Genomic DNA, 22,374 nt, shown 5'->3' with positions numbered 1-22,374 from the left:
GACCTGCCACCTCCCCCTTCGGGTGTGTGGCTTCGAGGGTCCAGGGGTCAGGCTCAGGCTCAGGGTGGGACATGAGGCCTGGGTGGCCCTTACCTTCCTGGGCCTCCTTCACACCTGAAGTCAGAGAGGTGTTGCCTGTCAGTTCCATGCTTTAAGAAGTTGGCACAACCCCTGGCTTACTTTGTCCAAACTGTTTCTAGAAAGTGGTGCATAATTGATGCCCGTGGAAAACCATTTATCCAGCTCACATCCTGAGTCTGGGCCTTGGCCTAGTGCGTGGGCAGACGCCCAAGGAAGCTGTCAACTCTGGGAAAGAGCTTGCTGCTACTGTGGCTACAACTGTTCCAGCATCTGGGGCTGCCGTTTGTTGCAGTACATGGGCTTTTATTTTCTTTAAAACACTCACAATTAATACTTTGAAAAGTTGGTAAAATAAAATTTTATTTTGCAGTTATTTCCAAAGTTAGAGAAATGGATTAAATGTCCCAATCAGTTGTACCGATTGCAAAAAAATGTTCATAACCACTTCATAGAAATTGTAGTTTCTCCTAAGTTAACAGAATACTTGGGATGGACACATCACATCTAAATAGTTTAATCCATAAGCATAAAGGATAAACAGCCAGAGGCAAAGACTGAGCTGTTGAGTATTTTATTGAAACAGGATGCCCTGCTGTCCCATCAGCATCCAGCCACCTCCCCCACCTGCTGAATGTGGCTGGGTTCAGACCCAATGGTGTCGGGCAGGACTCCAGACTGAGAAACTGGTTATCAAAGCAGGAAACCAGATGAGAGTCTTTAGTTGACAAATATTTAAGTGGTAAAAGGCTCTTAAAGAATGTAGGATGAGTTCCGAATGGAAGTGCTGGCGGCCCTCCTCGGAGTTGAGTGCCGGGACGGACTGTGCCAAGGAGCCGGGAAGGGCCCAAGTGGCCAGCTGTGGGAGGGACTGAAGACACCCATGTGGACTGACCGTGGTCCCTGCACACGGCATCGGTGAGGCCTCGTCCTGGCAGACAGGGCAGGAAACCCCAAGAGGGAAGTCAGGCTGCTCTGCTCAGAACAATTCCCTTTTCTATCCTGGGCTGCCAAGTATGGACCCAAATGCCACATTTTAGATACTTGAGATATTTGTACTTTCTCACTCTCCAGGAAGAGTGCAGTGCAGCCACAGTGCAGCCTGTGGAGGGAAGACGGGGGAGGAACCATGTCCTGGGTGACACCCATGGGAGCCACAGGGGCTAGAGGAGAGCAGGTCCTCCAAGCAGCTCTCAGGAGCGCGATATCTTGTCTGGAGGCATGAACCCTGTGTCCCCGAGGGTCCTGAGCGCCACTCGGCCATCTGGCCGTACCACCAGGTGGGTTATGCTGCCATTGTTGAGAGAGAGGCGGAGCCAGCCTTCAGGGGGGAACTGCAGTGCCCTGGAAAGAGAGAGAACATGCTAGAACACAGGGCTCAGCCACCAAAACAGGCTGGGGTCTGGGCAATGCAATAGCCCCCACCCCAGTTAGGGTCTCAGAGATTTTCTTGGGGCTGGGACCCATGTAGCCAAGTCTGTCCCTCCTGTTTTTCAGCAAGGGGTCTCTCAGGGGACAGAGCTACTGGGCTGAGGATATCCCATCAAATCAAGGGGGATGGGGACAGCCCAGCCCCTCTTTGGGTCAGGGGATTAACCCAACTCCAGATGTGCATGTGAGTCAGAAATACACGGCTTCCATGGACTTCTTCTTCCAGTGTAACCAAAAGGGGGCAGGGGCAGCCGGACTGTGCAGTGGACCCATTCCTATTCCACTCTTGCCCAGGAACAGGGTGGTATAATCCACGAGCCCAGAGCCTTTCCTTGTCCTCAGGAATGTTCTTTTTAGGTGCAGTATTTGCTGAAAAGCCCAGTATCATCATGGCTTCCCCAAGTCATCAGACATCCTTTGTGCCCTAAATGGTAAGGGGCATCCCCTTGGCTCACTCTGCAGCCACCATGGTGCTTTTTAAAGTCTTCTCCTTGTGTCCCTCACAAACTCCAAAATAACCTCATGTATTGTGACAGGGATGCTCTGGTTCCTTCTAGCCCTTTATGGCACACAGGTCACCTCTACTCCAAGTCCCCAATTCTGATTAGTTTTCAGCACTGGGGTCACTTCTAGTGGCTGCCGGGGTCAGCCTGTCACAGGGTGTTAGATTATGGTGTTTCCACGGTGCAGAGCCATCCAGAGCAGCAACGAGGGTGGTGCCGGGGAACAGCACGTGCTGAGCAGAGGAGCTGAGACTATGCCCTCTGGAGGCATGAAGTGCTGAGCACTTCAGAGTGTGTGGAGGCCTGAGGCTCACCCCTCTTCCCCAGCAACACTCCACCTGGCCTGGAGCCCTGTGACCAAGCTGAGAAGCCTGACTCCTGGCATCCGTGTGCCACCTGCCTCGGATGCCCTGGGCTTCTCACCAGAGGCCATGCATGGGACACTGGAGGGGAAATGACCCCGTTCTTGCCAGCCCTGGTGAAAGGTCCAAGGATCAAGCATGGTGAGCAAGGACCCTGGGCCTACATTTGGATAGTGCCGTGGGCCAGCCGGTGGGCTGTGTCCTGTCCTGCCACTGTCAGACTCATCACAAGAGGAGAGCCCTCAGCTGTTAAAATGCCCAGTGCACACTGTCTAATGGGTCCAGGGGGTGTCTGGGATTCCAGTTACTTCAAATTTTTCACTAAGTGAACTTTGGTTAAATACATAAGCACCCAGCTGGCCTAACTACCTCCAAGGGCCTTTGGTACATGGCTGCTACTCAGGGCAGGCATCACTCATGAGGGCTCTGGAACCTCCGTTAGTGCCAGGAAGTGAGGCAGGTCCAGAGGACACAGGAGCCTCCTTCTGGGGGCCCAACATGGTGATGGGTTCTAATCCACAGTGTAAATACAGATCTGTGAGTCTATAATCCTACAAATAAACAGAGAGTAAGAGTGAGCTCTTACAGAAGGATTTCAAATAACAAATGACAGACAGAAATGCAAAACCACCATTAGGTGAGCACCACCACTGTATCCGTTGTGGCAGGAACTCCCAATGGGCTAAAGTCAGTCGGCATAAATCAGAGGGACAGGAGATTTGCGCTGTCTCCCAAGACGCTTACAAATCACTGAGGGGGAAAAACCGACTATACGGTGTGAAGTCCAGCGCACAGTGCCTGAACCAAGTGACCGTGTTAGCATCACCCAGAATGTGCCACTGACTTCTCGGGCACCCCGACCTACCCTGGACAAGTGGATCACATTTGTGCTATTCCCGCCATAAATACACCATCATGGAAAAACTCCAAACTGACATTCTCCCAGAAGGCTAAGGTCTCCAGGGAAGAGGCACTGGCACAGGCCGGCAGGAAGGATGGTGGGCCAGGGAGCCTATGTCACCCCTCACCGGCACACGATGTAGCGGATGACATTGGCATGGCAGATGAAGATCTCGTAACTGTCTTCCTGCTGCTTGACATCTGCCCGATGGATGTAGTTCCGGAAGGCGGCCTCAATCCGGGCTCCATCTTCATAATACTGCTGGGGGCAGAGCAAGGAATCTTAAGGATGGCCACGGCATGCAGGCCGCAGGGCATGCAGGCTGCAGGTCGGGGGGCTCGGGGGGAGTGGGGCTTTTACCACAGCCTCTGGCTTCCAGTGGGACACAGGCGGGTCGGGCTCAATGGGGGCGCCTTCCCTCAGCAGGTCTGTGCTGACCTTGCAGACACCTGCAAGAGAAGCCGCAGCTAGGTGCTGCCCCTTCAGGACTAGCCGCCCAGTGCCCTGGAGATGCGGGGCACTCACCTGGCAGGTGCTTGCTGATGATGTCAGTGGTTTCTATGGCTCGGGTCATAGACGAATGGACAATTTTATTGAACTTCAACCCCAAGCTTGCAAGTCGGAGCCCAGTTAGTTCAGCCTGTTCACGACCTTGAAGGTGAAAAACACCAGAGAATTATAGGTTGCTGGAGTTCCTCTTTTGTTTACTTCAGAAATACTCCAGTCCTTTACCAAATGCCCTTACGGCTGGGGAACAAGACGGGCAGACCCTCCTGGGGTTTGGCCCTAACTAGGGGCCAAGCATTCGACAGGCGGAACCAATGAGGTAACGCAGTTTACCTTTAGCTCCATGCAGAAGGAATGTTAATGACCAAGGTTGAGGATCCCTGAGATCTGGGGTCCTGTTCCTATCTTTGTGTCCTTTATGCCACTTTTAATTTTGTCCAAACATTGAGTTGCGACGTGCCATGGATCGACCAGTTGTGCATTATCACAGATGTCAACATGTAAAGACCAAATGGCCTCAGCATTACTAAGTACAGTCTGTGTGCAAATACAAATCTTTTTTCTCAAATATATATTTTAGGGATGCCTGGGTGGTTCAGTGGGATAAGTGTCTCCCTTGGACTCATGATTTTGGAGTCCTGAGATTGAGTCCCAAGTCAAGCTCCCTGCTTTGCAGGGAGTCTGCTTCTCCCTCTCCCTCTTCCCCTCCTCTTGCTTGTGCTCTGTCTTGCTCACTCTCTCAAATAAAATCTTAAAAAAATATATATATATATATCTAAAATATATTTTAGATCTAGATGAAAATGCTCTCAGGTCAGTTTCAAGTGCATGTGGTAGCACTGAATGTGCACAGATGGCTAATATCCTATCCAACAAAGACATCTTTAAAAATGTAAACCTTATCTCAGACCACCCTGTACTTCCTCTCCTAGGAATTTCTTCTACCGACATGCTTGCACATGGGCACAAAGACCACGGTGGAAGGGCATGCCCCGCAGTGCTGCTCACGATGGCAAGAGACTGCAATAAGTAGCACTGCCAGGGAGATGGTTAGAGCTATCACTCAATCCTGTCTGTTTACCATTATGAAGCAAACTTTAAACAGATCTGCAAGTGCTGAATAGAAGGATCTTCAGCAACAGGTTAAGTCAAGCAGAACAGGGTGCATGGGCTATGCCACTTACAGAGCATCAGGGAGTACAGAACACCTCTGCTGTGCTTAGGGTCTGATCACCTGTGAGATCCACCATACATTTTTTAAAGTTGAGGATTTTTTTTTTTTTCAAGGATTTTATTTATTTATTCATGAGAGACACAGAGAAGCAGAGACACAGGCAGAGGGAGAAGCAGGCTCCCCACAGGGAGCCTGATGCGGGACTCGATCCCCGGACACATGGTCATGCCTTGGGCCAAAGGTGCTTCTCAACTGCTGAGCCACCCAGGCGCCCCTAAAGTTGAGGATGTTTTCAATGCCTGTCTTGTATCAGTTAGGCTGATGATCACTGTTAATGACAATTCTTGAATCTGGGCCAAGCCCCTGACACAGGTCCAAAGGGGCCCAGCGCCACTAGGACAAGTGTCAGTTGGGGCTTGAGTCCCAGCACGTACCCAGGGGTGTTAGAGTGCGGTCCTTTTCCAGGGAGGCATCCATGTGGTACTGGGAGTGCCTGATGAGGAAGATGTGTCGTGTGGCCTTTGCTTTGCAGTGGTCCAGCCTGGACGCCAGTTCTTCTTCTCCAGAGTCTAGGTTCCTCTTCCGCAGGTTGACCAAGGATAGTGGTTCTCGCCTAATGTTGAAATATGAGAGGCGTGTCCTTGTGATCTCTGCTCACAAATCAGCCTTGGGTTTTTTTTGACAAGACGGTATTTCTGTCTTGGGAAAGCGCAGGGACAAACAATACCCTCTGCCCTCTGCTGTGGCCCCTAGGAGCCCATCCTCTTAGAGCACATCGCATTTACCCAGAGCTGAGTGCCAGGCCTGCTTGGGGTGATCAGTGAATGAAGTGGACAAATGAAGCTCTCATGCAGCTTGTGTTCTAGTGAAAAGAGACTGATAAAAACAGCCAAGTGATAAGAGATGTGTAGAAAACGAAACCAGGTACCAGGAAGGGGTAGCTGGGGAGTGCCCACAAAGCTGGTGTAGCCATGTTGAAGCAGAGCCTGCAACTGTGCTGTCCAATGCTAGATACCGGCCATGTGGCTACTTAAATTCAAAATAATAAAGATATTACTCCATTTCCCCAGTCACACTAAGAACATTTGAAATGGTCAGTAACCCATGGGATAGTGGTGATCACATTGGATAGCGAGGAAGGGAACATTCCTGTTATTATGAAAAAGTCTATTGGATGGCACTCCTGGAAGGCTGAGGAGCTGAAGAGGTGGTGGGGGGTGAGGATGGGGGGCAGCACCAGTGAAGATGCTGAGAAACAACCTAAGATTTGGTTGTTGGGAGACAGGGATGTCTGGTGGCTCCCAGAACGGAAATTTAAAGAAGCTAAAGGTCTGTGGTATGGGGCTAGGAAAAGAGCATCTCCAGCTGGGACAAAATGGTGGCAGGGTAAGTTCTGAGGAGAGCAGTGGCAGCCCAGGGGTCCTGCTGGGCGAGCCTAGGGTGCCCTAACACAAAGAGGCTGAGATGTCACACAGGAGTCCAGGGCTGAGCCAGGGAAGACACATGGGGGCTACAGGCGCACAAACAGGAAGCCTAGACTGGATGAAATTCTCCAGGAAGAAAGAGGCTGGACATTTCATCAGATGAGGCTCTAGAACTTCCCAGCACACCCTCCTCCTTCGTAAACCCAGACTTGGTGAGCAAATACAGTGTGTCAGCTTCCACCAGTAGAGCTAGAATCCAGTGCTGCTTCAAATACATACTTTATTCTCACGATGAATCTGTTTCCTTAAAAAGAAATCCAGAAGACTGTACTGGAATTCGAAAAAGAGAATATGACCCTTGACCGAATCATGAGAAAAACAGACAAATCCCAACGGGAGGGGCAGTCTTTAAAATTCCTGATTATCAATATTCAAAACTGTCAAAGTAATCAAAACAAGGAAAGTCTGAGAAACTGTCACGCCCAAGAGAAGCCCGAGGAAACACGACTAAATTGTCAAGTGGGATCCTGGAAGAGACAACAGACAATAGCTGAAAACTGAGGAAATCTCGAAGAAGAAGTATGAATGTCAGTCAATAGTAACAAACAGGGGCACCTGGGTGGCTCAGTGGTTGAGCGTCTGCCTTTGGCCCAGGGCATGATCCTGGAGTCCTGGGATCGAGTCCCACATCAGGCTCCCTGCATGGAGCCTGTTTCTCCCTCTGCCTATGTCTCTGCCTCTCTGTCTGTGTCTCTCATGAATAAATAAATAAAATCTTAAAAAAAAAAAAATAGTAACGAACAGATGTCAGTTCACTGATTGGGACCACTACACCGTACTAGTATCACAAGGACAGTGGCCTTAGCAGTGGACAAAATCAGGGGTGGAGTATGACTCCTAGCAGCTTTCCAATTTTTCTGTAAATCCAAAACTATTCGAACGTTTTTTTTAAATTAAAGGTTTAAAACAAAGAATACGGGATCCCTGGGTGGCGCAACGGTTTGGCGCCTGCCTTTGGCCCAGGGCGCGATCCTGGAGACCCGGGATCGAGTCCCACGTCGGGCTCCCGGTGCGTGGAGCCTGCTTCTCCCTCTGCCTGTGTCTCTGCCTCTCTCTCTCTCTCTCTCTCTGTGACTATCATAAATAAATAAAAAATTCTAAAAAAAAATCTTAAAAAAAATAAAAAATAAAACAAAGAACACCTATGCGGTTCCTGACAAAACGAGGCTGACAGCAAATACTAGTTCTGTGCCCCTCACTCAGAGTAAAGCAGGAAGGAGCTGCGGTTGCGTAAACCGGCCCACAACGACCACTCGACCACTCCCAGACTCCAGGGCAGGGCCGTCCGGTGAGAAACGCACCACCGGCAACAGACGTACCTTTAAATTTCCAAAGAGCCTACATTTAAGAAGAAAGGGACGGGTGAAATCACAAAAATCCGCTTTATTGAAGCCAACGTATCAACAAGGCTACCATCGCAACGCGGAAACAGCACGGAACACCTGCACCGTTTGGTTTTTAGATTCAAATTCATCGACATCAAACGACACTAAAAAAACGCTTCCGGATCACAGGCGCCTCTTCCCGCGTGTGGCCACGCGTGACAACCCCTGGAGGCTCCCGCTCCTGTCCCACGGGTCCTCGCACGTCTTCCAGCAGAGGTTCCTTCGAGGCCCAGGCCGGCACCCGGCGCCCCACACCCACCCTGCGCTCCGCCCTCGGGCGCCGTCCGATCCGAGGGCTCCCGGCTGAGCGCCCAAGTCCGGGCCGCGCGGGCCCCGGCACCGCCGTCCCCGTGCGGCAAACGCCCCGCTGGCGTCCAGGGCGTCCGCCATCACCGCCAGCCGCGCGGCCACGCCGGGAGACGTCCACCCGCGCGCCCGCCCCGCCTGCCCTCTGCGCGGCCGACCCCCCCGGACCCAAGGCCCTGGCGCCCACCGGCCCGCGCGCCCGACGCCACCGCGGCCCCGCACCTGTCCCAGTTGGGGTCCCAGACGCCCGGCCCGGGACGCGCGGTCCCCGCCCACGCCGGCGCCTCGACCACGCGCGGCTCCGCGTCCCCGCCCGCGCGGGGCTTCCCCACCGCCACGGCGGAGAAGAGCACAGCTGCCGAGCCCCCGGCCAGGCCGCAGGCCGCTAGCTGCAGCGCCTGTCGGAACGCCATGCCCGCCCGTCCCGCGCTGACCCCGCGCCGACCCCGCGCCGACCCCGCGCCGACCCCGCGCAGGAACTCACGGCTGGACGGCGCGCCGCGAGGGACACGATTCCTCAGGGGTCCGCTTCCGGCCTGCGGGCCGCGCGGGGACGGAAGTCCCGCCCCCAGGGCCAGCGGGGCGGGGGCTGGAGGGGAACTTCCTGGCCAGAGGTGGACAGCTTCCGGGAGCAAAGTGGAGAGGCCTGCCGTGCGACGGTTCTTTTTTTTTACTTTTTATTTATTTTTTTATCCGTGCGACGGTGCTGAAGTCCCTGGGGCAGGTCAGTCCTGCCTTCGAGCGGCGACGTTACGCGCGGCGTCTCCGGCTTGCACGGCGCTGCGCGCGTGGAGCCGCCTTCCAGGGCACAGCGCGGGCACCGGAGCTGGCGGAGCGCGTGTGCGTGTGAGGGAGACGAGGCCGCGGCGCCAGCGTGTACGGATGAGCGTGTGTGCGCGCGACGGGGCCGGGGGGCGAGCGTGTGCGCGCGCGCGCTTCGGACTGTGTGTGAGACGGGGCCGCGGCCGTGCATGTGGAGAGCGTGTGTCCTGGCTCGCGTGACCCGGCCTCTCAGTGCGCGCGCAGGGGTGTGTGAGACGACGCGCGAGGCCACACCACTCCTTGGAGACGGGGCACTGGAGCGAGTCCCGAGGCTTACGATAGAACTGAGGATTCCAGGTTGAGTGAACTGGGACACCTCTGCAGGGCTTGTTTTTACTGTGGTAGAATACATGTGACAGAATTTACCGTCTCGACCATTTTTTTTTTAAAGATTTTATTTATTTATTCATGACAGACAGAGAGAGAGACAGAGAGGCAGAGACACAGGCAGAGGGAGAAGCCGGCTCCATGCAGGGAGCCCGACGCAGGACTCGATCCCGGGACCCAAGGATCACGCCCTGAGCCGAAGGCAGGCGCTTAACCGCTGAGCCACCCGGGTGTCCTGTCTTAACCATTAAAAAAAATTTTTTTTTAAGTAATCTACACCCAAGGTGGGGCTCAAACTTACAACCCTGATGTGAAGGGCCCATGTTCTACTGACTGAGCCAGCCAGGTGCTGCCCCACTATCTTAACCAGTTTTAAGCATATAGTTCTGTGGCAGGAAGTACATTCACACTGTTGTGCAACCACCACCAGCACCAACCAGCTCCAGAACCTAAATCTTCCCAAAGTGACACTCTGTCCCTATTGAATACTGACTCCCTGACCCCCCCAGCCCGCGGCACTCACTATTCCCTTTTCTGTCTTTTGGATTTGACAAGTCTAGGGACCTCATGTAAGTAGAATCACACGGTATTTGTTCTTTTGAGACAGGCTTATTTCACCTGGCATGGTGTCCTCCAGGTTCATCCACGTTGTCACATATGTCACAATTTCCTTTTTAGGGCTGAATAATATTCCACTTTATGAATGGAACACATTTTGTTTATTCGTCTGTCAATGGACACTTGAGTGGCTTCCATCCTTTGGCTACTGTGAATAATGCTGTGAACATAGGTGTGCAAATATCTCTTTAAGTCCCTTTCAGTTTTAGGGCATATGTACCCAGAAATGGAATGGCTGGGTCCTCTTTGTAGGTTTTTAAATTAGGAATCGACATGATCTGACTTACATGGTGTCTTGAACCCATACGTTTATGCCTACTCCTTCCAGAAGGTTGCTTACTAAAATGATAGTATAAAAAAATATTTTTTTATTTTTTATTTATTTATTATTTTTTTTTAGAGTTTTATTTATTTATGATAGTCACAGAGAGAGAGAGAGAGAGAGAGAGAGAGAAGCAGAGACACAGGCAGAGGGAGAAGCAGGCTCCATGCACCGGGAGCCTGATGTGGGACTCGATCCCGGGTCTCCAGGATCGTGCCCTGGGCCAAAGGCAGGTGCCAAACCGCTGCGCCACCCAGGGATCCCCTTATTTTTTATTTATGATAGTCATACAGAGAGAGAGAGAGAGGCAGAGACATATGCAGAGGGAGAAGCAGGCTCCATGCACCAGGAGCCTGACGTGGGATTCGATTCCGGGTCTCCAGGATCGTGCCCTGGGCCAAAGGCAGGCGCCAAACCGCTGCGCCACCCAGGGATCCCTAATTTTTTTTTTTTAAGTACACTCCACACCAGCATGGGGCTTGAACTCACAACCCTGGGATCAAGACCTGATCTGAAATCAAGACTCAAGATACTTAACTGAGCCACCCAAGTACCCAGTAAAAACATTTTTAAGAGGAAAAAAAAAAAAAAAAAAAGACAAGCCCATAAGAAGAAATAAAACAAAAAGATTGGTTGACAAAATATTGGAAGCTGGAAATCAGATCATTTTTGACCTGAGAAGATGGAACATCAGCTGCCAGCATTGCAGGAAGCCAAGAAGCAAGCTCAGTTAGTTCAGTGAGTCTGGGAGAATCTGGGAGTTATAGGCAGTAGCCGCACCTCTGAGGAAAGGTGTGGGATTGAACAAAGGATGATTGAAAAACATGTAAGAGGTTGTCCTCTATACTCCCTCTGTTACCTGTATCTTCAGGTGAATACCTCACCTCCATCATGGCAGAAGACTTTCATTCCAGAGGATTTAAACCAGAAGGACTATGGATTGAGAACACCAGACAGCTGAGATTATACTAACAGGACCTCTTTTCCTCTAGTTAGCTACAACAGTGTTGGCCACTAGACTTATACCATGCTCTACTACAACCATGACCCTTCCCCTAGGCAAAAAATTAAAGAATTCTTCTCTGGGGAAACAGGCTAGTCTAAGAGAAAAGGCCTCAGTTACTCAAAATGAGTGATCTTCAACAAAACTGGCTCCATGCTTGGTTAGTCCACAGTGAAGGCACTGCCTGAATGGCTGACTCTTAAGGACTTAGGTATAATCAGTAGACTTTTGGGGAAATCCTGATTGGAAAAATAAAGAGCAAAACAAACAGGAAAAAAGACCCGTGAACCCTGAGAAAATGGCATATGAGACAAAATTTTTTAAATTAAATATAAAATTAAGATCCAAGGGTATTGTATCCATAAAACAAGAATGGGATACTGAAAATGAAAAAAATGTGAGTAGGGTTAACAAAAGAGCAGTAAGAGCAGAAAAAAGTCAGCTGAAAGGGTGGCATACACTTCTCCTAAGGCCTCCAAATGTCAAGGTAAAGTCCTGTTCTGGAAGGGCCCTTTCCCAGTGGCTCCACGTAGATAAGCAATAGCATTATAGATTTTACAACTTTTTTTAAAGTGAAAAAGTCTGCGGGCAGCCCTCTGGCCACCCATTTCTACCAAAGTGACAAAAGTGTTCTAAAAAAATCACTACAGAGAAAGCTACATTATAATTTATTGCCATCCTAATTCGATTCAAGGTGGTAAGAGAGAGGTCAACACTGCTGTATTTTATGATTCTAAGGCAGCATTGCCTGAAGACAGTTCCTGACTTTTTAAAACACAAGATTCTTACATTAAAAGATTTCTGTTTCTCCATCTCCATTCACATGATCTGGAATCAGATAAGTTATTCATTTCTGTTCCCTCACCCTAAGCAGGTGGGTCCCTAGACCCACATGGGCAGTGTGCATCTGCATTCACTCCAGGTCATCTTCACTTCCCCAGAGAGGCCAGGTAGATGTACCAGAACAGAGACACCAGGTTGGCAAAAAGCACTCGGAACTGCCAGAGAGAACACAGACCACAGTAAAGTGAAGCCCTGACCATATTTACCACTCACTGATCTCCCAGGACAGCTCACTCACTGGTCAGTCCATCTGCCCACTATTGTATTCACTGAGCCTTTATTTCATACAAAGCACTGTGCTAGAGGGGTGACCGGGACACTATGCCTAGCAATGCTACAGGCCAGTAGGGAAAACAGACAGTAACTGTCCCATATCCTTCTTCACTGAGCACCAGCTCCAGGCTCAACTTCTGACCCCAAGACCGGCCATCATGCAGCGGTTTCACCCAGCCCATTGGTGATACCCCTCCCCCCAGCCCAGACCATTACCCTGATTCGATGATCTGATGGATGTACTTCCACCTGATGCTACCTCCCTGGCATATAAACTCCATGAAAGTAGGAGTCTGTTCTATCTTATTAATCACTGTATCCCTAGAGTCTAGAGCAGTGGCGCATATAGTAGGTGCTCAGTAAATATTTAATAAATTCCACTGCCTCTTAACGCTCACCTGCAACCACCTAAAATAGAAACTAACCACAGCCTCCAGTATTCTGTCCCTAGGTGGCCCAGAAGGGTCCCATTTACCAGGCTCTCCTGCTCTTCCATCCATAGATCCCTTCACATCCTCAGCCATTCTGCCTCTCCAGGTGTTTTTATTTCCTTTTCTATATGCATTAGAATCCATGGCCCAAAGCCTTTGTTGCCTTTCCTTTCTGTTCCTTAGTTGTCCTCCCTGGAGAAACTTCCATCCTCCCTGATTCCCTGGGGCCCTATGCCCAAGAGGGTCTTCAGTTAGCTCCCTCCACTATTCTCTACAAGTTTACCCTATCTTTTCTCCTCTCAAGACACCCATCCTATCTCCTCTCTACTCAGTTTGGCCCTGACCTGCCCTCTGCCCTCCAGAGTAAAGAGGTATAGAAGGCAGTCCCCAGTGTACAGGCACCTCTCTCCTGTCTTAGGAAAGAAGGGCCTCTGCCTAAAGCACCTCTCTGCTTATGCCCAAATCCCATGCCTCCCTCTTTAGGGTAGTACATATGGCCTCTCCTAGCTTCAAAGCCCTCTCCCATCATTTCTCCCCATACCTTCACAAATTTTTTGATAGAGTTTTGCAGACTTCTGATTTCTTTTCTTCATTCACTACTCAATTCATAGCAGTCTGGCTTTAGCCCTCATTGAGCCACTGAAATTGCTTTTGGGAAGGTCACTGATAAGATCATTGTTAAAGCCAATGAAACTGATTTTCATTTTGCTTTAATCCTGCAATATCTGTGGTTGTGTGTCACTGCCTTCTGGTTTTCTGCTACTCCTTGATGCATATGGTGTGTGTGAGAGAGAGGGAAAGAGAGACCCTGCCCCTCACTTTCTCTTCCCATCCTTCCAGTGGAGCTGTTGCTCAAGGGAGTTTTTTTTTTTATTATTTTTATTTATTTATGATAGGCACACAGTGAGAGAGAGAGAGAGGCAGAGACACAGGCAGAGGGAGAAGCAGGCTCCATGCACCAGGAGCCCGACGTGGGATTCGATCCCGGGTCTCCAGGATCGCGCCCTGGGCCAAAGGCAGGCGCTAAACCGCTGCGCCACCCAGGGATCCCGCTCAAGGGAGTTCTGCCCAGATCTCTCTCCTCTCTAGAACAGGGGTGAAAACAAGCAGGTTACCTAAATACTGTGGGAAAAAAAAAAGCTTGAGGCTGCTGTCCTTGAAAAGGTCTGTTTGAGAGGCTAGCCCTTACTTGGAGCTTGGGAACTTAAGAGTTCCTAAGGGTTCTCACCTTTTTCCAACTGGTAAGAATGGCTCCCTATGCCTAGACTGCTTGCTAAAACATGGGTCATGCTGAGCACTTGCTCTCTTTCTGGGAGTTTAGAATTCTGATACATGCCAGGCAAAGGGTGCCTACATGACCAGCCTTCCCAAAAAACCCTAGGTGCTGTGTCTCTACAGGGCTTCCCTGGGCAGAAACATGGCCTACGTGTTGCTGCATTTTGGTGGTGTATGAGAGCTTGCTGTGTGACCCTCATGAGAGGAGTGGATTCCTAGGATCTAGTTGCATAACCTTGCTTTGAGGCTGTAATATACCCAGGCCGTGCGCATGCAGATATGCCAAACCCCTCTACCAGATCTCCAACCTTGGGTATGGTCTTAGGGCTGGACCTAGATAAGCTGTACTTGGTGTATAAACGCAGTGCTCAGCCTTACCCTGGTAAGCTGTTCCTGAAGCTTAGAGTCCCTCCAGGCTCCCACCTTGCTCAGATCAGGGGTTCGAGGTGTGGCATACAGGGCAGTTTCAGCAGCCTGCCTCAGATTATGACCTACCTGGTGCCCAGACGTGCTGAACCCCATGTGCATGGCACCCCAAGAGCTGCTCCACCCCCATGTCCCACTCTCTGCCAGGGTGCGCTCTGATGTCACTGCAGGTAAGGCTGCCCTTGCTTCTCCTGCACATCCTGCTGGGCACTGACACTGCCTGGAAACTGTGTGAACTTTCGACTGACCCACAGGGCCAGGCACTGGCAGTACCATATCCCTGGGATATCTAAGCTGTTCTTGGACTGGGGGCTTTTCAAAAACATCTCTGGGACTAACAGATGAGGTGTGGACACCTGCTTCATCTCTCCAAATCCAGAATTGCTGATTCTGGGCAGAGAGAAAATCACCAATCATTCTAAGCAAAAATAAGACTGGTAGTAGAAGATAAGGGCCCCTCTGGTTCTGCATGGTGCCAGCTGGCCCTCACCTGCAAAGGGACGTAGTTGATGTTGATGAACTGTGCTGGGGTCCAGACTCGCCAGTTCATGCACAGTGCTGGCCAGAAGCTTCTCCTTATCTGGACAGCGAAAGCAGCTGTGTCTCTCCCCTGGAAAGGAGGGGAGTATGGATGGTGAGCAGTTGCTACTGCCATCAAAACAAGCTGGGGTTGCAAGGTCTGGAGGGCCCCAAACCCTAACATGATGATTTTTTAAAACTGGATTTTATTCCATTTGTATGTAGACAGCACACCTGTGTGCCTAATTAGTGTTGCAGCTATAAGGAGCCAACCGCATGGTTGAGAAATCAAGAGTGAGATAGCCCACTTGCTGACACTGTACCGATGGTCCTCATGGACTTTCATCACTCTTTACAGAGCTGACTGAATGGTGGGATTTGTGCTGCTGGCCAGGGGCAGCTATTTATGGCTCAGCTGTCAGTTCTCAAAATAATCTCAAAAACTGATGGATTTTTCAGGCAAAACTTGAAGTGTTTAAAAATTGAACCCCAGTAAATTGATTCTAAAAGATAAGTGCAATACTCTGGTTTCTTTTCAGATCATATAATCTTTTGCCTTTTAAAAGATAAGACCATAAGAATAGTCATCTTAAAAAGAATAGCAAGGGGAGGCCTAAATCACTAAAAATTTAAAAAAATACTTTGAAATGATGGTAAAAGCTAAAAAAAAAAAAACCCCACCATACCATGGAAATCAATAGAATTCAGCAAAAGATCAGAGGTCCAAATAAAGGCCTGCATGTATGGGAATGAGAGAGTGATAAAGTGGATGTTTCAAAGTACAGGAGATTGTTCAATAAATGGTAACAAGACAAACTGCTATTAAATGGAAAGAAACAAGACAAGTATATCTCCCACATATAAATAAAAAAGGATACTAGACTATTTGCATTTATCTGTTTATCAAAATGTACACAATAAAATCATAAAACAAACTATAGGAGAATATTCCCAGTATTTTCCTTGAAGGAAGCCCACAAAGGAAAAGAATGACAGATTTGAGTACATATATTTTTTAAACTCCTGTATGGAGTAACACACTATAAATAAGCTTTATTTATGTAACTTCAAATGTTTAACTTTATCTGTAGCTAAAAGACAAAAACTTGAAAAATGGGAAAAGTATCTGCAGTCTGTATTTGGCAAAGGATTGAGATCCTTAATATACACAAATATACAAATCAGTGAGAAAAAAGCAAACACTGATAGAAAATAAACAGTTCATAGAAGAAATACAGCAAGCATATAAAAAGTTCAATCTCATAAGTAAAGATGTATACGTTATTTTTTATGTGTCAAATTGCAAACTATTTAAAAGAAAAATACAATCATGGTTATCAAGAGTGTGTGGAAGCCAACCACACAGGACAAAGCTGCGAGGGTTAGGTGCTCTGGGATCATAAAGCCTGGGTTTGACTGGACTCACAGGCTTGCAAGTTATGGCAACTTAGGCTGTGGGCCTTAGCTTCCTCAAATATGGGGTTGACTTGCGGCTCAGATGACACAAAGCACTCAATGCAGAGCTTGGAACAAGTGCTCAATAAATGTCAGTTGTCTGTACTATTCTGTACCACTGCAGGAAAGACAAGCAAGGACAGCCTTTTTGGACAATTCTAGGAATTAACCAAACAGGAATCCTTACACAAAAGGGACAGGCAAATGGTGGAATACTGTGCAGTCCAGATATGGTATCTGTGATCAAAAAATGCTGGACGTTGACACAACACAGGGAATAGGGTCAATGATATTATAAGAGTTGTGGTACACATAGTGTAATGTATAGAGAAACTGAATCACTGTGCTGTATAACTGAAACTAACATAACATTGTCAACTATATTCAGGTTTAAAAATTTTTTTGTTAATTTTTTTAAAAAGATTTTATTTATTTATTCATGAGAGATAGAGAGAGAGAGAGAGAGAGGCAGAGATACAGGCAGAGAGAGAAGCAGGCTCTATTCAGGGAGCCCGACATGGGACTCAATCCGGGGTCTCCAGGATCACGCCCTGGGCTGAAGGTGGCGCTAAACCGCTGAGCCACCCGGGCTGCCCCCCACCCCCCCAATTTTTTTAATGCGGATGCAGGCAGAGGTATCTGTAGTGTGTGTGGTATAATGTGGTCCCACATATATCATTTATTTGTGGGGTACTTTACACACTTTGCTACCTCAGATTTCCTAAGAGCTTCTCTGACACTTCTTTTTACTAGCAGGGACTCATTAATAACCAGTTAAGTTGAAGCATCTTTCCTGCTTCCCCCCAGGAATGCTTTAGACCACAAGAGGTGTTCTCAGGAACAAAAACTCAAGATGCTGTTTCAAAATAAAACCTGAAGAAGGATTTACCTGCTGTGATTGGTTGGAACAATTACTTTCAGAGCGGAACATGACACATCCAGGGTAACACATCCAGGGTATACACAGTGAATGGAGAGATGGGTGGAGGTGCTAGTGAACTGGGAAGGGACTTCGGCTAAGCACAGTGAACAGACATGCCTGGTGATTAGAGGTGAACACACCTCTCATGTGGTGGGTTTTAACGTTTTAAGTCTACGCTGACGCGTTAACCTCTTCAGAGCACTTGTGACGTTCAGGCATTGAGTTAGCGTAGGCTTCTGCAATACCATCAGGGGCCTAAAATTTGTTTCATGAATCTCACGGCCCCCCTTCTGAGAATCCTGTTTGTATAAAATAAATCAACTACACTACTGTACTGAAATATACTTTTCAAAATATTCAGGAAAAGAGGGATCCCTGGGTGGCGCAGCGGTTTGGCGCCTGCCTTTGGCCCAGGGCTGATCCTGGAGACCCGGGATCGAATCCCACGTCCGGCTCCCGGTGCATGGAGCCTGCTTCTCCCTCTGCCTGTGTCTCTGCCTCTCTCTCTCTCTCTGTGACTATCATAAATAAATAAAGAAAAAAAAATTCAAAATATTCAGGAAAAGAATCCCATGATAGACCAGTAGATGTGCTTCCGTATTAACCTATTCAGTAATGAGCCTTGAAGGCAGGTACGAGGAGTCACAAAACAAAAGATATCCTGTCTAGGATAAATGATGTGTGATATCAAGATATTTGCAACTTCTTACTGTGGACCAACACTTACTGCCAGTACAACTGTGGTTTACGTTGATGTTTACACAGAGAAGTGAAAAATTTCAGTTTGAGTGTACTGAAAAGTTCACAGACCCTCTCAATTCCACCCACAGATGCCAAGTTAAGAGCTGCTGTGCCAGACAAGGAGCTATGGCAGAGACCAACCTCCAGGAAGTTCATGATGAGGAAGAACAATAGCAGGAAAGCTGGTGCAAAGAGGAGGCGGTCCAGGAGAAGCCTCTTGACCCCAGCCAAAGGGACCTCAGGAGGAATCCAGTGTTCCATGAAGAGGTAGAAGAAGTGATTCAGTGGCCCTGTGAAGAAGAACCTGAGGACCCCCCCCCCCGTGATGGTGAGCAGGACTGCCATTCTCTGGATGTACCCTTCTTGGTCCAGCTTCACCTCCAAACCCTGGAGTCCTAAAACCTGCCTTCCTGGAGTTCCCCATCACTAACCACACAGGCCTGTGTGGTCCTTCTAGAAAACAAGCTCTCTTTCAATCTGTTTTTTTTTTGTCTCCAGACTTGTTCCTGCCTTGGATCTCTAATCAGTCTCTACCTGCCCAGCTCCTTCTCAACGTTGTCAGCTTGGAGACTTTGTTCATGATTTTTCTGGACAATGAACCCACTGCTCTCCCAGCCATTCTCTATTCCAGGTCCTGTTTCATTGTCTTGATAGCATGTATCACTATGTCATGATCTCATTTGTTTAGTCATATGGTGCCCTCTTTGTCACTTAGAGGTAAATGTCACAAGACACACTTGTGTCTGTCTATTCACTGCTGTGCCTGCAGTGCGTAGAACATGGCCTGGCTCAGAGTAGGTCTGAATAAATAAAACCTGGTGCTGTGTATTGACTTGTCTGTACTGCTACTATGTATTTCAAAGTATAGAGTACCTGGGACAGAACTGAACCCAGCCACTCCATCTCCTGGTGCAACAAAACTGTAACTCTGTAAAATTCAGCAATAAGAAGATGGGCAGGGACCCAGGGGTCTTCCAATTTTTGACACTGGAAGTTCTTACACCAGTGGTTCTCGGCTGTTACTTCCTATCTTGCCACACATTAAGTAGCCTAGAGCAGGGGTCCTTAATGGGAGAAAACAGAATTTTAACTGTATTTATTCTTTTTTTAGTGATCTCTAAACGTGAAGCTTGACCTCATGACCTCGAGATCAAAAGTTGCATGTTCTACTGACTGAGCCAGCCAGGTGCCCTGAGAAGGAACAGAAGTCTTGAAGATGGAAACTGAGTGGATAAAGCCTCCCAGGGATTCTGACATGCTCCCTCCTTCCTGGGTGATTATGGCTTTAACTATAGTATGGAAACTTGTGATGACTGCAACCAACATGCTTACAAATACAAAGTGATATTTGTGAACTTTACATTGAAAAAATGACTCATGTTGCAAAAGACTTCAAAATAATCCATCTATACAAACACTATTGTTGGCCAGAGAACTCAGTGTGGATTTAATTGGTAAAACTCCTGAATCTCTGTGGTCTCTGCAATTCCAAAAGTGGTTCAGAAACTGGACATTTTTCAGGATACCTAAGTATTTATTTTCTGGATGTTTACACTATGAAAATAACAGAAACAACTGGCCATATTTGAGTCCATTTTCCTTTTTCATGGTCTTTGTGTCTTGAAATCTCATTTAGGTTCAAGTGAGTTATCTGCTCTCAGATCTCTCAGCCCAAAGAAGATAGCCGCTCCCACCCATGCAATTCAAATGAAAACCATAAAACCAGTTCACATTATCCACCATTCTGGTTTTTTCCCCATGATTACTTCAGTGCTCTTTAAAAATTATTTTTCCAAGTCACATTATTTAAGAAAGTTGGTCTTGATACCCTAGCTTTGTTATAATTAGTTTTCTACTGGGTCCTTTATGGAACTCACCCATAAATGGCGTATCTGAGAGGGCCACTGACATCTAGCTTTTGAGAGCAGTTTTCTTTTTCCCGCTTCTTCTCCATCATCTGGGCCAGGAAATTCCCAAGTGCTGATAAAATGCCACTGTGGACAGAGATATAATCAGAAAACAGGAGCAAGGGACGCCTGGGTGGCTCAGTGGTTTAGCACCTGCCTTCAGTTCAGGGCATGATCCTGGAGTTCTGGAATCGAGTCCCACGTCTGGCTCCCTGCAAGGAGCCTGCTTCTCCCTCTGCCTGTGTCTCTGCCTGTGTCTCTGTGTCTTTCATGAATAAATAAATAAAATCTTAAAAAAAAAAAAAAAGAAAACAGGAGCAAGCAGCAGAAGTGTGTCATTCCTGCATGTAATCAACATAGCTGTTCTGAGATCATTGCGGCATGGGTGGAGATAGGTCCTTTTTTTTTTTTTTAAAGGCAAATGCTTAACTGCTGAGCCACCCAGGGATTCCCCCCCCCCCCGCCCCGGAGATGAGTCCTTTTTAAAACAGCCCCAGTGTAAGGTCCCTACATCTAAAGGTGGAGACAGTAGAACTTTACACACAGGCACCCTTAACCTGTGGACTGTACCCATGCCAGTGACCTGCATGTGATATTGTACCACAGTGTTACAAAGTGTTACCAATGGGGGAAAGTGGGCAAAGTGTACAAGAAACCTCCCTGTAGGGATCCCTGGGTGGCGCAGCGGTTCAGCGCCTGCCTTTGGCCCAGGGCCCGATCCTGGAGACCCGGGATCGAATCCCACGTCGGGCTCCCGGTGCATGGAGCCTGCTTCTCCCTCTGCCTGTGTCTCTGCCCCTCTCTCTCATTCTGTGTGACTATCATAAATAAATAAAAATTAAAAAAAAAAAAGAAAGAAAACTCCCTGTATTATTTCCTACAACTGAATGTAAACCTACAATTACCACAGTAAGAGTTTCAGTAGAAAGGTGGAGACCGGGGCCCAGGTACTCCAAGGTTTGGTCTATAGCTACCTTCTGATAAGCTCTGGGCACTTAAAAACTCCAAAATTCTTTGTATGGCGGATAAGGACCTTTTTGATCTGCTTCCTGCCTCACTGTTAATTTTCTGCAGCAACGCAGCCCTCCTCTCCACTGCTCCATTATTGGCTTGCTCCTCCCTGGGGGCCTTTGCACTTGGCACCCTCGGTCCAGGGAGCCTGTTCCCTTCCTTCAGGTCTTTGTTCAGATAAAACCTACCGGGCACTTATCTGTGTGATCTCTGTATCTGGGTTTTCTCTACTTTTTCAATAGAATAGAAGGTCCGCTGAGGGCAGGGACCTTACTTCACTTACTTGCTGCTGATGCTGGCGCCCCGGGGACACGCTGTACGTACTTGAAAAAGGCTCCGTTTAATAAAAAGGGACGAACTTAGGGATCCCTGGGTGGCGCAGCGGTTTGGCGCCTGCCTTTGGCCCAGGGCGCGATCCTGGAGACCCGGGATCGAATCCCACGTCGGGCTCCGGGTGCATGGAGCCTGCTTCTCCCTCTGCCTGTGTCTCTGCCTCTCTCTCTCTCTCTCTGTGTGACTATCATAAATAAATAAAAATTTAAAAAAAAAAAAAGGGACGAACTCATAAAATGAACTAATTAAGCTAACGAGGGAGAGCGACGGCTCATAAAAACGTTAGGACCCCGATTTAAAGGGTGCAACGGAGCAGCCGACCCGGGGGCCTTCGGGCACCCTCCTCCCCAGTTCAAAGCCGCTAAGACCACGAAAGTGCACACAGGCCGCCCCGCGGGCTGCGGCGCCGGAGGCCTGGGCCCGCGCAGGCCATCGGGCTGCGGCCGCCGGGCGGGGGAGAGCTGCAGGCGGGGCACCAGGCCGCCCGGGAACCGCCGTTCAGAACCCGCCCACGAGGAGCCTCCGGCCGGTCCCGGCAGCTCGCCTTCTGCGCCCCCATTCCCGCGGCCGGCCGAGCTCCGGGCACCCCCCGCCGCCCACCTCCGCGGCCGCTCCCGCCGACCTGGTGGCCGCCTTGGTGAGCACTGGGTAGAGCCGCAGGAGGCGCAAGTACTGGACGAGCGCCCGCTGCAGCAGCGCCCGAAGCCCGGCACGCGCCCGCAGCCTGGACGCCGCCGGCGCCATCGCCTCGCGGTCCCCACCGCGGCCGACCCCGACCCCGCCTCACGCCAGCCGGGCCGCGGGGACCGCCTCACATTTCCCGCCCCGCCGCGTCCCGCAGGGCCGCCCCCGCGCCGCCCCCGCCGTACGCGCCGGGCGCGTCCTCACACTTTCCCCGGAGTCCCTGTCCCGCCCCGTTTCCCCGCCCCCCGCCCCCATCCGGCCCCCGCGGCCGCGGCTCCGGGAGTTCGCGGGGGGCGGGGAGCGGCGAGCCTGCCGATTGGGCGGCAGGCGC

The 22,374-nt window shown here is 49.5% G+C and overlaps 2 protein-coding genes across 4 annotated transcripts; both read right to left on the bottom strand.

Annotated features, from left to right (window-relative positions):
• Positions 1 to 636: 636 nt before the first annotated feature.
• PGAM5 (PGAM family member 5, mitochondrial serine/threonine protein phosphatase) lies at positions 637 to 8,575 on the bottom strand. 3 transcript variants are annotated; one of them, XM_055321948.1, is made up of 6 exons: positions 8,354 to 8,575; positions 5,391 to 5,569; positions 3,801 to 3,926; positions 3,636 to 3,724; positions 3,403 to 3,556; positions 637 to 1,422 (listed from the first exon to the last, which is right to left on the bottom strand). In XM_055321948.1, exons 1-6 carry the CDS (start codon positions 8,542 to 8,544, stop codon positions 1,364 to 1,366), a joined length of 798 nt encoding a protein of 265 aa, XP_055177923.1. In that variant the 5' UTR covers positions 8,545 to 8,575; the 3' UTR covers positions 637 to 1,363. The 3 variants fall into 3 exon arrangements, with proteins under 3 accessions (XP_055177923.1, XP_055177921.1, XP_055177922.1); XM_055321946.1 differs by having other exon boundaries at positions 3,403 to 3,536; XM_055321947.1 differs by having other exon boundaries at positions 3,403 to 3,533.
• Positions 8,576 to 10,259: 1,684 nt separating this feature from the next.
• PXMP2 (peroxisomal membrane protein 2) lies at positions 10,260 to 22,176 on the bottom strand. Its single transcript, XM_055321949.1, has 5 exons — positions 21,982 to 22,176; positions 19,986 to 20,102; positions 18,250 to 18,412; positions 14,962 to 15,081; positions 10,260 to 12,221 (listed from the first exon to the last, which is right to left on the bottom strand). Exons 1-5 carry the CDS (start codon positions 22,101 to 22,103, stop codon positions 12,153 to 12,155), a joined length of 591 nt encoding a protein of 196 aa, XP_055177924.1. The 5' UTR covers positions 22,104 to 22,176; the 3' UTR covers positions 10,260 to 12,152.
• Between the last annotated feature and the right edge of the window lie 198 nt (positions 22,177 to 22,374).

Source organism: Nyctereutes procyonoides, unplaced genomic scaffold (genome assembly GCF_905146905.1).
Source record: "Nyctereutes procyonoides isolate TBG_1078 unplaced genomic scaffold, NYPRO_anot_genome, whole genome shotgun sequence".
Classification (NCBI taxonomy): domain Eukaryota; kingdom Metazoa; phylum Chordata; class Mammalia; order Carnivora; family Canidae; genus Nyctereutes; species Nyctereutes procyonoides.
This window is presented reverse-complemented; position numbering and strand designations above follow the sequence as displayed.